This window comes from Carassius auratus, unplaced genomic scaffold (assembly GCF_003368295.1).
Source record: "Carassius auratus strain Wakin unplaced genomic scaffold, ASM336829v1 scaf_tig00018063, whole genome shotgun sequence".
Lineage (NCBI taxonomy): Eukaryota > Metazoa > Chordata > Actinopteri > Cypriniformes > Cyprinidae > Carassius > Carassius auratus.
Genome location: NW_020524844.1, coordinates 248,433 through 264,462, shown reverse-complemented (window position 1 = coordinate 264,462; position 16,030 = coordinate 248,433). Strand labels below are relative to the sequence as shown.

At 37.5% G+C, this 16,030-nt stretch overlaps 1 protein-coding gene and 1 long non-coding RNA gene across 2 annotated transcripts; one reads left to right on the top strand and one right to left on the bottom strand.

Moving 5' to 3' along the window:
* Window positions 1-289: 289 nt before the first annotated feature.
* Window positions 290-2,224, bottom strand: LOC113075928 (uncharacterized). The gene is made up of 4 exons (XR_003281064.1): window positions 1,567-2,224; window positions 1,338-1,442; window positions 802-894; window positions 290-637 (listed from the first exon to the last, which is right to left on the bottom strand). It is a non-coding gene; the product is annotated as an uncharacterized LOC113075928 (long non-coding RNA).
* LOC113075926 (uncharacterized) lies at window positions 2,219-15,111 on the top strand. The gene is made up of 12 exons (XM_026248579.1): window positions 2,219-2,323; window positions 3,500-3,581; window positions 5,255-6,537; window positions 6,636-6,776; window positions 6,903-7,651; window positions 8,920-9,062; window positions 9,584-9,668; window positions 10,397-10,541; window positions 10,998-11,191; window positions 12,284-12,422; window positions 13,324-13,451; window positions 14,794-15,111. Exons 3-12 carry the CDS (start codon window positions 5,529-5,531, stop codon window positions 15,109-15,111), a joined length of 3,051 nt encoding a protein of 1,016 aa, XP_026104364.1. The 5' UTR covers window positions 2,219-2,323; window positions 3,500-3,581; window positions 5,255-5,528.
* Window positions 15,112-16,030: the final 919 nt, after the last annotated feature.

The following is a 16,030-nucleotide window of genomic DNA, read 5'->3' as shown; positions in this document are numbered from 1 at the left end:
CTGCTGAACCTTTCATGTCCTCATCTATATATGGGAAGTGGTCCTGACACGATGATCATCATGCAGGTGATGTGCTGCGCACCATCTCGATCAGGCTCCTGAAGTCCCTCTTCAGCGTCTCTGTCTGCCGCAGCATTGTGTCGTTAACGCCGGCGTGAAGCATGTCCACTCCGATGCTCCCCTCACCCTTCAGGATCATGGAAATCTGTGTAGAAATATGAAGAACATAAGCACCAGGGAAACAGTGAGTGTGGACTTTACCTTCAGCTAACATAGCACGAACGTGCCAGACGATGGAGTCTCCGATGATCACAACGTTGTGTTCGGTCTCACGAAGTGGAGCGAATCGGGTTCTGGTGGAGATCCTGAAGACCGGAGGCGGCGGATGGAGAGAGGTCGTCGCCCAGGGCCTGGTTCATGTCTCACACTGTGAAATAGGGTGAAGGACATCTGGGAAGATCGCATCCTGGATACACCGGGAACCACACAGAGTAGAGGTGGTAGGAGGGTTAGCTGTATACTTACCCTGGACTTATGAGCATCAACCCATGAATATTTCCAGCATAGCTCTCCACTTGCTCATCTGGGCCTGCTTCTCCACGATATCATGGATCTGTTTCTTCACGGCCTCCAGCTCCTTATTTAGAAATAAACAAAAATGCAGAAAAGAAAAACAGTAATATGGAAAACATACAAAAATATCTTAAGATACCGGAATTCACATGTTTAGATTTTAGAGATGCATGATGATATATTGTAAAAAATAAATATTAAGTTATTTAATAAGCTTTCTCGGATCACCTGTGTTTTCTATCTCTGTCAGCAGCTCCCATTAGACACTTTCTTGGAACTTCCCCTCTGTTTTAGAGGGTTTTTAAGACACTCCTGAAATCACTGTAAAAAATGTTTTATCAATATTTGTTTACAATGATAAATCAGAACAAGCTTGAAACAGTGGTTTGAAATAGTTTCAGCCCATTTTAGACCGTAAGTGACGTCACTGATAGACTCTACAGTGCAGACTTTTAGGTTAAATTAATTAGCTTAACTTTACTTCATTTGTCTATTGACAAATTACCATCAAAAACATTTACAAAGCAATCAAAACCGATCCTTTACGCATAAGATGTAATTAAAAGCCCAGACTTTCATTAATAAGAGCTCAAATCTAATATGCTATAACGTTAATTATGTTTCTATGCTAGCGTAATACTTGATAGCAGACATTTCAAGAAAAATACCATAATCACAGAGGTATAAATATTAATAAAAAGTACTTAAAGTAGACTGTGGATAATATTAACGTGTTACTTATCAAATCTGTCGCAGTTGTTGACCTTTTCTTTGGTATAACTGACGAGAAACAGAGAAAATGTCAGACGAGACCTCTCCTCTCCTCTCCAGCAGCTGATGTGTACGCGGTTGCCATGGTAACTCAACGGCTAGAAGGCCAATAAAAACAATAAAATAATAAAAAAAGGTTTTTTAGCGACGTTAGACTTTTGTTTTTACTTTGTTTTATACATTTTATCAACCCACTTATTTATTATAAATTGTAAGACTCACCTCAGAAAGCTAAATTCTCCTGTCAGACACAGTTGAAGTGAAAAGTGCCTCAAACAAACGCGCTGTCCTTCTGATACAACAGTCTCTGCTGCAGATGAGATGATGAGCCATGTCTGTGTCATTATTTCACGTTATAACTCCATACGAGATAAAAAGTTTCACAACTCTTTTCTTGTCAATACTGTGCGCGCGGTGCGTCAGTTGTGGAAGCGCGCGCCTGTATGTCACGTCATTAAAAGCTTAAAAGCATGTCCATATTCTGACTTGTTGAAAATAAACATATTTTATCTTTAAGGAACGTTTAATCTTGTGTCTGACGTTTAAATCACACTTTTTAAATAGCTCTATAATCAGAGAGCATATAAAGAACGTACAAAAAATATGGTAATGATATTACGTGCATACGACGTTGTAGTTACGTTGCCAGTAAGTCATGAAGTTACCAATATATTACCAATAGAGGACCTATCTGGGACGTTCTTGGTTATCTGGTCACGTTGGAAGGACGTACTGACGACGTTGTGAGTTGGTAATGTGATGGTAATAAAATTACGGGAATGCGACGTCGTAGTTACGTTGTCAATTGGTAAGTCATGGAATTACCAAAAATTACCAGTACGTTACGTAACTGTTACGTCGTGTGTTAGCAGGGTAGTCCCTCACAGGGCTCGCACGTAAATCGGCGGGAAATAGCGAGTGAGTTGTGTGTGGAAAGTCTGCTGCATTTTAGAAATACTCGTCAGAAAAAGCAACTGAGGTAAGTTCCAGCACAGTCAGCGTGCGTCTTCTGTAAAGTCTCTGTCGGACTCTGAGCCAGAATCGTTTTTGCCCAAAAAAAAAAAAAAAAAAAAAAAGGTTTTTATATGAATTACGTGCAATCTTTACAAACAGCGTCAGAGGAAAGGAGAAATAAATCGATTTCATGTTAAGCGTTTTCTCGCCCTGAAAACAAATTACAAGTTGTTAAGATTTTAGGTGTTAAGACTATAACTTAGTAACGTTATTAAGACAGGGGTCATCGGCCAAGTGTGCGGGAAGAATTTCTGAGGCCAAATAATGTTTTTTGCTATATTCACAACAGCGCCATCTTTGCCATCACACGGGAGGCTGTGACGAATAGGCATGCATCTCTAAAAGCAAGTTGTACTGCTATTTACTGTGTTCTGCTGAAACACTCAAAAATATCTGTCTGAGAAAAATCAATAAAACTCCCCAGTCAATATGAGCTGTGGAAAAATAGATCTAGGAGTTATATACAGGTTTTTTTTTTTTTTTTTTTTTTTTTTTTTTTTTTACTGCGGATGCCATTAAAACACGGTGAGTTTATCCTTTACAGCCTTGCTTTTATACTTGTCATGGCACTGCTCTGAATGAAGTCTTATAAACTAACAGATGACACCGATTTAAAAACGGATATAACCGTGGGCCGAAATGTCAGAAATGTTTAGAGGGCAACGATGTATTAAAAGCAGACGTCAACGTTTTAAAAACGATCCCCTTTTACACGGATCTGCGAAAATGATTTAAAAGGCTGTATGCATGCCGGGTCAGTAGTTGGCGATGTCACTTCGTCAAGAAACTCCCCATGTGAACGCATAATTATCAGATAATTGTGCGCTGACAGTTTTTGTTGACATGGAGAGAGACAGTAACGTTACTGAGTAAAGGCATCGTTTTCAAAACTTTGCACTTTGAAATCCGGTTTCAAAAGCTTAAGTTTAAACTCAAAATTCCAGGACCAAAACACACTGTTGTCGTGTAAATGAACAGCCAAAACGCATAAAAAGTTTTCCATTTTCAGTTGAAAACAGTGTCATGCAAGTTACTTACATAATTTGAAAGCTAATGTCAAAATAATGAATAGAAACTGCCTAAATTCAGCAGTTAGGCTATGTGAAATTCTAATTTAACTTACTTTCAAATTTCATTTTAGTGATTGCTGCCACTCATGGACACGTTTGTGAGAGGAAAATTGTCTGCATGGCAGCTTGAAAATCTTATAGACACCTTTAAAGGTAAGTTGGTTTTTATTGGACAATGTTGAGTCTAGGGCTGCAAAATATATCAAAATTATTGGAGCATTGCAAATGATCATATCGCAATATGCATTGCGATGGTTTGCGATAACTGCATGATTTAAAAACTTTACAGGTAACGTTAGCTTTGTCAGGTTTGCTTTTATGTACTGCAACAGTAAAACATGGCTGTGCTGCTTTCTCTTCCCAGAAATAATGTGAAAAATGTATGTTGGTAATATAATTTAAATTGTTTAGGCTAATATAATTTAAACCATACCACACTATTTAGCTGTAAGTTATTGCATATCATATGTTTCTTCAATATTGTGCAGCCCTAGTTGTTACAATTTAGAGTAATTTAATAGTATATATCCAGCTGGTTGATATCACAAAATAAACCCGTGGAGTGGTCTTGTATCACCCTGAAAATGTTTTGAAATATGTTTTTCAAATCCCCTGCAATCAGGGAGACAATGATAGTGACAGCTTTGTTTTATTGTTTACGATCTATAGACATGCTAGTGTGCTGCAGTTAGGCCTGTCACGATAACAAATTTTTCTGGATGATAAATTGTCCAAGAAATTTGAAAATAAGAAATTTTAAATATCCACAAAAAATTAACAAAACAACAAACAAATAAATAAACAATAAAAGCAATGGACTCTCAGTGTCTGTTAACAAAAAAAAAAATCACTTGAATAAATACCAAAAACAATAAATGGATGTAAACAAAATTGCACTTAAAAAAAATATTAAACATTAGGCTCAGACATAAATAGTAATACATTCCATAACAGGCAAAACTGCCAGTTAGGACCTTTGTAAACCACTTTAAAAAGCTGATTGAATTTCTACTCGTTGAATTTACGAGTAGCCATATCACACCATTTTGCACTGTCCTCCTGTTACTTTGTCGACTAAACAAATGCTCGAATGATTGTGTACTGTCAGGAAGACGAAGACGTACTTTATTGCGTGTATATGCTACGCACTGAAAATACTTGGTTAGGATTAGGGGTGAGGAGTGCGTGTGTATTACACGCCATAAAATTGCGTATCATATGCACGCAAAAACTATTTTTGCCGTATAAATGGCACGACAAATAACATTCGTGGTATAGATACGCATTTTCATGAGATCGGGCTCGCTGTCGCGTTTGGCTTTGAAACCAATTCCATCTTTTTCTTTTTTTTCTTCCTCCAACTCACAACTAGCGTCTTCTCTCTCTCCCGGCAGTTGCCGGACTCGCCGCAAGCAGTCCCGCCGGTGCTTTCCCATACAAAGACCATGTGACTGACAACAAGCGCCACCTCCCCACACAAAGACCATGCAACTGACAAGAGAGTTTACATCTCATATATGCAAAGGAACCGAGAGTGGTCCTTAAATCTCTTTGGTAGAGAGAGAGACGAGGAAAACAAACAACCATGCAAATGGAATTATCGCGGCCGGAAAAATTATCGAGCTAATTTTTTTTTATTGTGCGATCAATTGATTTATTGACTATCGCGACAGGCCTAGCTGCAGTTTACATTTGGTTTACATTACCACCAGGAAAGCAAGTGTAGGAAGTTGATGATGTGATTCTGTTGCAGTTTTTTTTTTTGCTGCTTATTGGCTAATATAATCTGTTCCTACTATTTTCTGTGTTGCCTTTTTGACTTTCAGACCAGGAAGTGGATGAGGAGAGTTTCCGTTTGCTGGATGATAATGCAATTGCCTGCCTTATTCCTAAAATAGGACAGCGTGTCAAATTTCAGAAAAATCACAAGGAACTTGTGAGTAAAATGCAGTAGTAGGTTTTATCTGAAGCAAGTCAGTTTCTGTTCTTATCCAGACACCACTCTGTTTTAGACTTTTCCTTTGTATAATATTACTGACCAGGTGGATAGTGGTGGGGTGAGCATTGTAAGAACTGTTGTCCTACGAACATAGCTTAATAATGCCATATACATGCTTCCGCTGCAAACAAGTAATACCCGGTCATGCAAAAGGTCTGTTTATTCACCTGAGAGCAGTGCATGGGATAAATTATGCTTCAACATTCTTTCAGTGCTGCGAAGATGGTTGCAGGCGGACTTTTAGATACATTCGATCTTTCCGAAGGCATCTTCTTCAGCATTCTGTCACAGAAAAGCATTACCGTCCAGAACAGCATTTCGGGGGGAGCACAGGAGCATCTGTGCAGGGCCTCTCACGTACCATAAATGCAGAAATGCAGAATGCAGAAATTGCAGATTTAGAGACACCAACTCAAGAAAACAAAGATGATGATTACTGGGATGAGTTGGAACCAGAAACCATAACAGAGCGGATAGCTCTGTTTTTAGCCACCCTTAAATCAAAATCAGCTCAGACCTACAGTACAGTTAGCTTTGTTGTCCAACAGACATCAAGCTTGATTTCAGACATTGTTGGTTCACTTCAGAGTAAGACTTTGTCTCTGTTTGAAAAATTTGGTCATAAGGATGATTCAGGGGTCCAAAAACTTGCCTGTGATTTTGAAGAAGCTAAAAGTCCTTTCAAAGGATTAGAATCAGACTTTAAACAGATGCAGTATTTTACAAAGTCAGGCAACTTCATTCACCCGATAGAGGAGGCTTTGCCTGGAGTCTCCTATGTGCAGAGAAGGGACTCTGCTACTGGGACAGTACGACAAGTTGCGGTTCAAGATGTGTTTTATCGCGTCCCACTGAAACCTCTTTTGACTAAACTGCTTGAGCTCCCTGGCATTTTGGATGCCATCTTTACTTGGCAGCAAAGAGAAAATGGAGTCCTTTTAGACTTTTATGATGGTGAGTATTGCAAACAGCATCCTCTCTTATCCAGCAAAGTGTCTGTTCCACTTCTTTTGTACAATGACGACTGTGAAACAGTCAACCCACTTGGTTCAAAAGTTGTGGTGCACAAGTTGGGGTTTCTTTACTTCACAATTAAGAGTCTGCCCCAGAGTTTCTGTCAAAACTTTCATCACATTTTCTGGTTGCAGTTTACAAATCAGATGATGCCAAAACATATGGTATTGATAGTGTTCTGCTCCCAGTCATAGAGGAACTGAAGGATCTTGAGGTCAATGGTATAACCCTCAACACACCACACTTCAAGGGTGAAATGCGGTTTTCAGTTGCCCAGTTGTGTGGGGACAATCTTGGCTTAAATGCCATTCTTGGATTTACAGAGAGTTTCTCGGGTAATTACTTCTGTCGCATTTGCAAGGCACACAAAACCACTACAAGGGCACAGACAAAAGAGGATGTTACTCTGCTGAGAAATAAAACAAACCATGCTGAAGATGTTCATCTTGCCAACTTGTCAGAAACAGGTGTTAAGAGAGACAGTATTCTGAATAATCTGTGCTACTTCAATGTGACACACAACCAGGTTGCAGATGTCATGCATGACTTGTTGGAAGGGGTGGGACCATATGAGTTGAAGTTAATACTCTGTTCACTGATTGAGGACAAACACCTCACCCTTGAAAAACTCAACTTCCGAATCACAAGTTTTGATTATGGCTTTCCTGATCTGAAGAACAAGCCATCTGTAATTGGTAGGCATGAACTTAAAAATCCTGAAGGAGCAATGCATCAGTCTGCAGCCCAAACATGGTGTCTCCTCAGGTTGTTGCCGTGTATGATTGGAGACCTCATACCTGAAGAAAACGAGCACTGGGAACTCTTGCTTCTCCTTCTGGAATGCATGGAATTGATTTTCTTGCCATCTCTTACACCAGAAGCTGCAGTTTACTTGGCTGCCATCATAGATGAGCATCACTCTCTGTTTCTTGAGCTGTACCCTAATTTGCATCTTCGTCCGAAGCACCATTTTATGGTCCACTATCCTAATGCAATTTTGAAGTTAGGACCCCTGATACAGTTCTGGTCTATGCGATTTGAGGCTAAACATGGCTTTTTTAAACGCATCAGCCATGTCACCTGTAACTTCAAAAATATCTGCAAGACCATGGCATTTCGACATCAGATGATGCAGTGCTACTCCCTTCTTTCTGGTTCTGTGTTCAAAAGTGAAACAGAAGTTGGCCCAGGTCACAGCACTTTGCTTGCTGTAATGGATGGTTTTGGTGATGTACAAAGTGGACTTGAAGATTTCCCACCTTTTACAGAAACTTTTATTCCAGCTTGGATAAGGGTAAATGGTACACAGTACAAGCCTGGCATGACAGTATTTCTGTCCTACACTGCTGATGGTGAGCCCCAGTTTGGTCTTGTGAAAAAGATTCTAGTCTTGGATCACTCAGTCAAGCTTGTAGTCCAAAAGTGGGATACAGTAGGTTTCGAGAGGCATTTTTTTGCCTACGGTGTAATAACAACCACTAATGTGTTTGCTGTTGATCTTAGTTCTCTCCTGGACCATCACCCTCTGCATGCAGTGCAGTCCTACAGAGACAATGACATTTGCTTATATGTTTCACTTAGATACAGAATCTTTTAAGATTCTGTGTTTGCTGAAGAAAGGTATGTAAGCTTGCATCTATGCTCATTAAAGGGATGGTTCGGAGTAAAATCAACCTAGTGTCCTTTGCACCATGACCTCGAGCCAATCCCCCCCCACCCCCCCCCAACCACCAGAAGCCTTTTTTTCCTTGGTCGAAAATTATTAAAGTTAGTGCTATTTAGAGAGATCTGCCAGATGGCTCAGTGCAGGCGCTAATGGAACCAATGCTGTATCTGGTAAACTTCTACAGTAGTACAAATAGGTTCTAGGTTGATTTTACTCCGAACCATCCCTTTAACTACCTGTTTTTTATAACCTTTATCTGTTATGTACAGGTTTGTTTTCAACAGTTTAGGAATTTAAGTATTTGAATTGGTAAGTATTCTGGTAAGTGTTAATTTAAAGCAGTAGTTATCTTCCTTTTTCTGGCATGTCCCCCTTGTAAAGTTGTATGTTGTATGTTCTACAATCATTCTGCCCCAGTAAAATAGCAGTTAAAAAAACATGAAAGCCCAGTATTGCCATCGCATTCATGTCTACAATGAGTGTATAAATGTCTGAACTGTAACTATCTAGTTTGCCAGTCTCAGCAACCCGCCAACAGAGAGTAACAGTTCGGTAGAATTAGGAGAGATGGAGATGGTAGAACAAACCCCGACCCCAAATCCTCTCACCGTGGCTCTGCAACTTTATCCAGCATTTGTAAGTATTGACTTTATTTGCATTTGTGTTGGGTATTGACCAAATATGTAACAATGAAACTGAAAAGGAACTGCTTTTACAATTGCTCAAAGTTATTTGAATATATTACAAAATGCAAAAAGTCCTCACAGAGAAGGTTATGTTGCTCTTTCATTGTGATTCTATTTTTTTTATAGAAAATTCGTCAGATATTGCAACGTTCCCTTGAAGGGAAATCAATAGTAAAGAGTTTGGATGAAATGCAATCTATTACCACCAAACAGAGGAGGCTACTTGTAAGAATCCTTATATCCCACTTGCTGGAAACAAATGGGGAAATGTGAGTGAGCTATATTTAAATTAGCATGCGAACACCAGCAGCTACTAAGTGCTTAGAAGACATAATTGGCCATTCTCATTATTTAGCGTTTAAACATGAAAATACCAAGATTACTTCTAATTATAAAATGGTTAGTTCCAGTCCTTGATTCTGACTGGTCAATAGCAGTGTTTTATTTACGATAAAGCATGGCTATGACCGCAATGGTTCTGTGTATCACTGCACAACACCCTTAGCAACCACTCTTTGCAACATAAACATATCTTCTCAATTGATATTGTTCATTGAAGCTTACTGTATAATGTAGAAGAGTAATGTGAGAGAGAGATCGGCTGAAGGGGTTACTTTGCTTCGTGTACCTAACAACCCCCTTCAACCGTGACTTATTCACGAGACAGGACTAGCATCGAGTACCTAATTACTTATGTGAAGCCTGAGTAAGATCATACTGGCCTCTGCAAAAGCCTACCATATTGCCCCTTTTTTGACAACTTCATCAACTTCTGTTGTTTACATAACAGGCCATCCTCAGACACAAAGAAAGGACTTGCCATGGCTTTGGTGTATGAATTTCCATGCCTAAAGGATGATACAGGCACTAGCTACGTAAGTAAAACCCGCTTTACATAAAAGGATGTATTTATTTATTAATTACTATTATTGTTATTTGTTTACTAACTTTATGTTTGTTTAATTATTATGGTGGGAGGGGTTATTCTGGGGACAAAACTTTAATTTTATGAAGTTTTTTGTTACTGTTTTGGAAAAATGTACAAGTAAATATAAAAAAAAAAAAAAAATATATATATATATATATATATATATATATATATATATATATATATATATATATATATATATATATATATATATATATATACACAGTATACATATTAGGTCTGGGTGATTTAAGTTATTGAGCAAGTACATAACATTAGTGTTGAAAACTGTCTCTCTACTTTACCCTGATTTTGCAATAATAAGTTCATAATAATGATTTATAATTAGAGCTGTTGGGTTTGATCTTGTGGGAAATGTCAGTTTGACTCTCTACTTTTTTCCTCTTATTGAAAGTCGTGAAAACAGTTTTTCTTTTGATATTTGAGCAAATGGGAACGTAAAAATATATTTAATGTAGCCTCTCATTCACCGCTATAGAAATTAACCCAACTATGACGACTTCCGCTTCTGAGAAACCTGGATATGTGAAAACGGTCTATATTGACACAAACAATATTTATGGCTCCCTAAAATCCCTTTCAGTCATCTCTTGTACAAAACTATGCTTCACCCAATCCTGGTCACTTTAAGCTGAATTTTTTCTAATGTTACAGGGAGCTTGGTACACACCTGGACGTAAACACAGGCCTGCTACAGGTTTCCTTGAAGAGCGTCTGCGGAATGTTAGGAAACGGATGAGAAAGTTAAAGCAACCTGGTCACCTAGAACCACAGCAGGATTATATCATCTCTACACCAGGTAATGGATCATAATTTTCAATCAGTTCTAGGTCTCTGAAAGGATTAGTCAAGCAGGTGTTATTAAAATTAATCATACAGTTGTTATAAAGGGAACTTTTTTTTATACCAGGCTGTTAACAGCTTTATTTCTTCTGTAAGTGGCCATTTGGCACTTAAGCCCAAATTATAGTTCTCCTGAACATGACAGTCCGCTCACAGTTCACACAGGTGCCAGATTTTTCTGCTCACACAGACAAACATGCATACACAAGGTTGACCATGACAGTGAGCACCCTATAGTGGTCAGAAATTGCTTAATGCAGATTAAAAAAACAGGCAGCATTAGCCAATAGCCAAGTTTCCATCCGGTTTTTAACGCTGTTTTGTTATTGACAAAGTAAATATGCACAAAAAAAGCTTGTGAAATTTGTTGTCACAAATTTTATGCTTGCACTTTATCATTCTTATTTAACAGAATATGGAGTGCCTCTCGAAAAAGTTCAGGAGATGGTTGAGTGGTTGAAGGTCCACAAATATCCCATCTCTGAAGTCGAAAATTATATGAAGGAAACGGCTGTTTACAGAGGCAAGTGGATCCGCAACAATGGGTCTAAAAGCATTGCGGAAGTTTTGAAGGAGTTCCCCAGGCTTGTAGACAATCCTGGCATGGTAAGAATTATTTATGTTGATTTTTATTATTATTTTATTAATTATTTTGGTTTTATTGAAGAAATTTGAGAAGTGAGCATTCAAGTAATTTTTATCCTGGTTATTTAACTTTGAACATCTTTTTGGACTTTGATTGCTGATTTGTTGTCATGGCACAAATAGCCAGATTATAAATTGACCTTTATGATTATAGCCTGATGTGTTGTAGGTACTCATGTAACATTTGGCAAATTTGGACTATACAAAAGGAGAAGAAGGGTAAATTCATATCCAGTGCACTGATTAAAGGCGACTTCTCTTACTAACTGTACTGTTACTCTGAACTGTCTACTTCACTGATCTAACTAAAATACTTGACTATTAACACCTAAGTTACAACCTTTATTAAAGGAAAAACCTGAATCCATGACTCCTACAAGTGAGGGGATGTGGGGGAATTTTTGCAGGCATGGTTTTGGTCCACTTATCTTCTTAGAGCAGGGGTCTCCAATCCATGTTCCTGGAGGTCCACAGAGTTTAGCTACAACCTACTCCAACATTAATGCCTGTATGTTTCTAGCAGTGCCAAAACACATTCAGTGGGGTCAAAGTTGTTTTGAGTGATCACCTTTATCATAAAACATTTTTATCCTCCTGGAAGTGGTCTCTTCCATGAGGACAATGCCACCTCAATGGTTTAAATTAAATGCTGAATGGTTTAATCTATATTCAACTGAACACCTGTGGGAGATTTTAGACCAGCACTGTCTAACAAGCTTTTCTTCACCATCATCAAATCACCAAAAGATTTAATATCTTTTAGAAGAAGGATGTTTCATCTCTGTAAAAGAAATTAAAAAACTTGTCAAATCAATGCAAAGGAGCGCTCAAGCTGTTCTGGTGGCATTTGAAGTACCAAAACTTTACTTTACTTTACTTTACTTAACTTAAAACATTTTATGTTGGTTTTTCCTTTAATTTCTAACTGATAATCTGTCAAATTAACATCTTTTAGTACTTTGTTCTTTCCTAACAGGTACTTTCTGCAAGCACATATTTTTTAACCGTATTGTTCTAGTTACATGTGTTTTCTATGTTTTCAAAATGTATCAGATTTCACAAGATTTCTGTATCCTGTATCCTGATGCAGCGAGGAAACTGTTTGAAAACTGGTCCACGATAACTGAAAGAATTCTTCCATATGCCCAGCGAGAGGGTAAACTGCCCTCAGTACTGGGTGACATGACACCAGGTAAGCTATTTCTTCTAATGTTATAATTTTGTCATAATTTTGTTTTTGTTCACCTACCTAAAGCATTTCAGCCTTCCATGAAGTAGCTCTAAAAAAAAATGTCTTTATTTTTTATTCACCATGTAGTCTTCAATAGGATCCTTGCTGTTACGTCTCCTCTACTTCTCTGTCTACCACCACTGTTGCAGTTTCAAACTTATATCATTCATAGCCTAAATTTAGCACAAAAATTCTAAATAGTCCCCATAAATTTAGAAACTTGATGTGGGTATTCTTAGTCAGTCAGTCCTTTTACAATGATAAAATTAAATTAAAAAAGCTTAAATATATCTTGCTTGTTTCGCATTCTTTTTAAAAGCAAGCTTTCCAATGAACACCATATATAAGACTTTTTTTATATAAAAGGCTATCGAATCAACACTCTTGGTTATAGGGCTGTAAAATCGATTAATCGCATCTAACATAAAAGTCTGTGTTAAAATAATATATGTGTGTGTATGTTATATTTAGCACCCATAATATACACAAACATATATTATGTTACACATACATTCCTTGGACCACTTTTGATAGATACTGACCACTGCTGACCAGGAACACCCCTCAAGTGCTGCAGTTTTGGAGATGCTCTGACCCAGTCGTCTAGCCATCACGATTTGGCCCTTGTCAAACTCGCTCAAATCCTTACACTTGCCCATTTTTCCTGCTTCCAACACATCAACTTTGAGGACAGAATGTTCACTTGCTGCTTAATATATCCCACCCACTAACAGGTTCTGTGATGAAGAGATAATCAGTGTTAAGAAAAGTCAGAAAATCTACTTTAGAAATATGAATTGTTATATACAGCATACTATATAAATGTTAATGCAACTTTATGTATTTTGGTCAAATTGTTTAGCTGCTAAAGAGGAGACAGCTTTGAAGGTCCTGCCAACTCTGCTTCCCCCATCCATCTACAGGAGAGGAGGAAAGGTCTTCAGACCCACCACAGAGGAGGGCCTGAAGTCATTTATTGACATGCAACCTGTAAGTTTTGCTTTAGTGTTTCTACTTCAATAAGGGTGGATATGCTATGCTTTGATATGCTTGATAACTATGAAAGTAATTCAGAGTTACAATATTGATAATTTACAATATTTATAATTTTGAAAGCTGCAGTCCATAACCTTTTTTTTGTGTGTGTTCAAAATTTACAAATAGTATATAATGAGTGAGTACATCATGAATCCATTTTCCAAATCGTGTTTTTGTCTTATCCTGAATCACTAACGGTACACCTATCACTAGATAACAACCGTTTCTTCAGCTGTGATCACGTACAGCCCGTTTAAACACTTCAAAGACTTTTGAAACTGCATTTGGACTTAAAAACGATGGTAACCAATGAAGTCCATTGATAGATGAAAAATCCAGAAATGTTTTCCTCAAAAAACATAATTTCTCTCGCACTGAGGAAAGAAAGACATGGATATCTTGGATGGCATTTTGGTGAGTAAATTATTAGGACATTTTCATTTTGGGGAGTACTAATCCTTTAACTTCCCCCCATTCACAACGGCACATTTACAATATTGATTTATAATTTGAGCTGTTGAGTCCGATTTCACTGGAAATGTCTGTCTGTATGCTAAGAATATACAGCTATTATATCGCAAGTCAGAGTACTGGTGATGGTGCTTCATTTTTAGCTTGTTCTTATAGCAGTTATTTAGAATTTAAACCACATCAAGAAAATGGCTTCAAACACACATCGACACATCTGGCTCTGATTAGTAGTGTTAAGGAATTTCCGCCTGGATTATTTTCAATGGACAGGCGCCAGTTTAAAATTTAAACTTACATGATACCCTACCATGCATGTCATCTTTCATTTTATTGTGTAACATTATTTTTTTTTGTAGCTCAAACAGTAGAGCATTGGCACTTGCAATGGCAAGATTATGGGTTTGATTCCCAGGGAAAGCAAAAACTGATAAGAATGTAAATGTGTATCTTGAAATGCAATGTAAGTCGCTTTGGATAAAAGTGTCTGCCAAATGCATAAATGTAAATTATCTAAGATGAAAATTATCTAAGCTCATCTAAATGATCATCAGTGCTACCAGTCAGGAGATTAACAAGCGGGTTTGTGAGTTTTAATGTTAAAGACACTCAACATTACAGTAATATTTAGACTTTTTTAATGCCTAAATGTTGATAATATTAGTCCAAATTATTATTTTATTACCATTACTATAAATATGTAAATACACATTTTGTCATATTTGTTAATGTTTGCAATACAATTTTTTTTATATTTCCACCAAAAAAGCTTAACTAGCATGTCAGTTATATTGCAGCACTCTAAGTTATTGTGTGCAATCAACAGGTTGGGACCAACATGGTTGAATATTTAAACCATGAGATGACTGGAGCCTTGCTGCACATTCTGTGCCTCAGTGATGAGACAAGGGGGACATCACAGACCTTTGCCATTATTCCAGGCCACGCCATTGAGACTGAGTCTTTGTTGGAGGCAGTTGATCTTTGCTTTAAAGCTTTTTTTGTTTTTGATGTTCAGTACACCAAGCAGTGTCTCCCCACCTGGGAGTTTCTCCAGCATGCTGTATATCAAATTGAAGGAAAAGAGTCCTCCTCTGTAAAGTTTTTGAGGACAACAGTTGTTTCAGGCCCACATGATATGTAGATGATTTTAAAATGTATTTTGTTGCTGTTCTTAAATCAACACATCTTAATAAATTAAATTGTAATCGTATGAGTTCAAATTAGTTGTTTAATGACTTTTAAAGCCTGAATATTTGGACAGATTTACATTTGTTATAAAGTCTGTGGGGAAGGGTGAATGTCAGAGGGTGTGTGGGTGGGGGGGTAAAGAATGTATTCAATATTGTATACAAACAAAGTATTAAAGAAATGTATTGTTTTTAAAGAAATAATATGTTTTAAATTAAATGAGATTGAAATCACATATACATGGCCTCTCTGGTTTATTGTATTACAGAACAATAATTATTTTACATTTGTAATATAAAATATATTTGTAACTAATGTATAAAGGCAGTGAGACAGGAAATAATCTATTTATTATTAAATAATAATTATTTATTTGACTAAACTATTTGTTTGACTTAACCCAGCAAGAGGGTTAATTTTACCCACTGGTTGGGTCAAATAAATGACCCAGTAATATGGGTTAAACGGTAAAACCCAGCACTTGGGTCAAACCAACCCAGCGCGTGTTCTGTCCAATAGTGACCCAGCAGCGTGGTTAAGGTTGGGTTATTTTTTAACCCAGCAGTTTTTAGAGTGTAGAACATTCATGTGTCTCTGTTCAGCTGTTGCATTATTGACTTTTGATTGTGTTGCTCTTTGAAAGCTCCATTCAGCTCTTCTCAATGCCGCTGCCACTTACATCCAGCCAGACATGGTAACAAAGATTTGGGTACTTTGCAATTCTTTCATTTGTCCTTCAAGTGGCTCTCCATATTGACTTTGTCACAATCTCTTTTTTTCTCACTGTTATTTTCAAATTGTTGCTCAAACTGAGCACAACTGCAAAGCAGACAGTTTTTCAATCCTCGCTCCATTCCAATTGATTACCAATA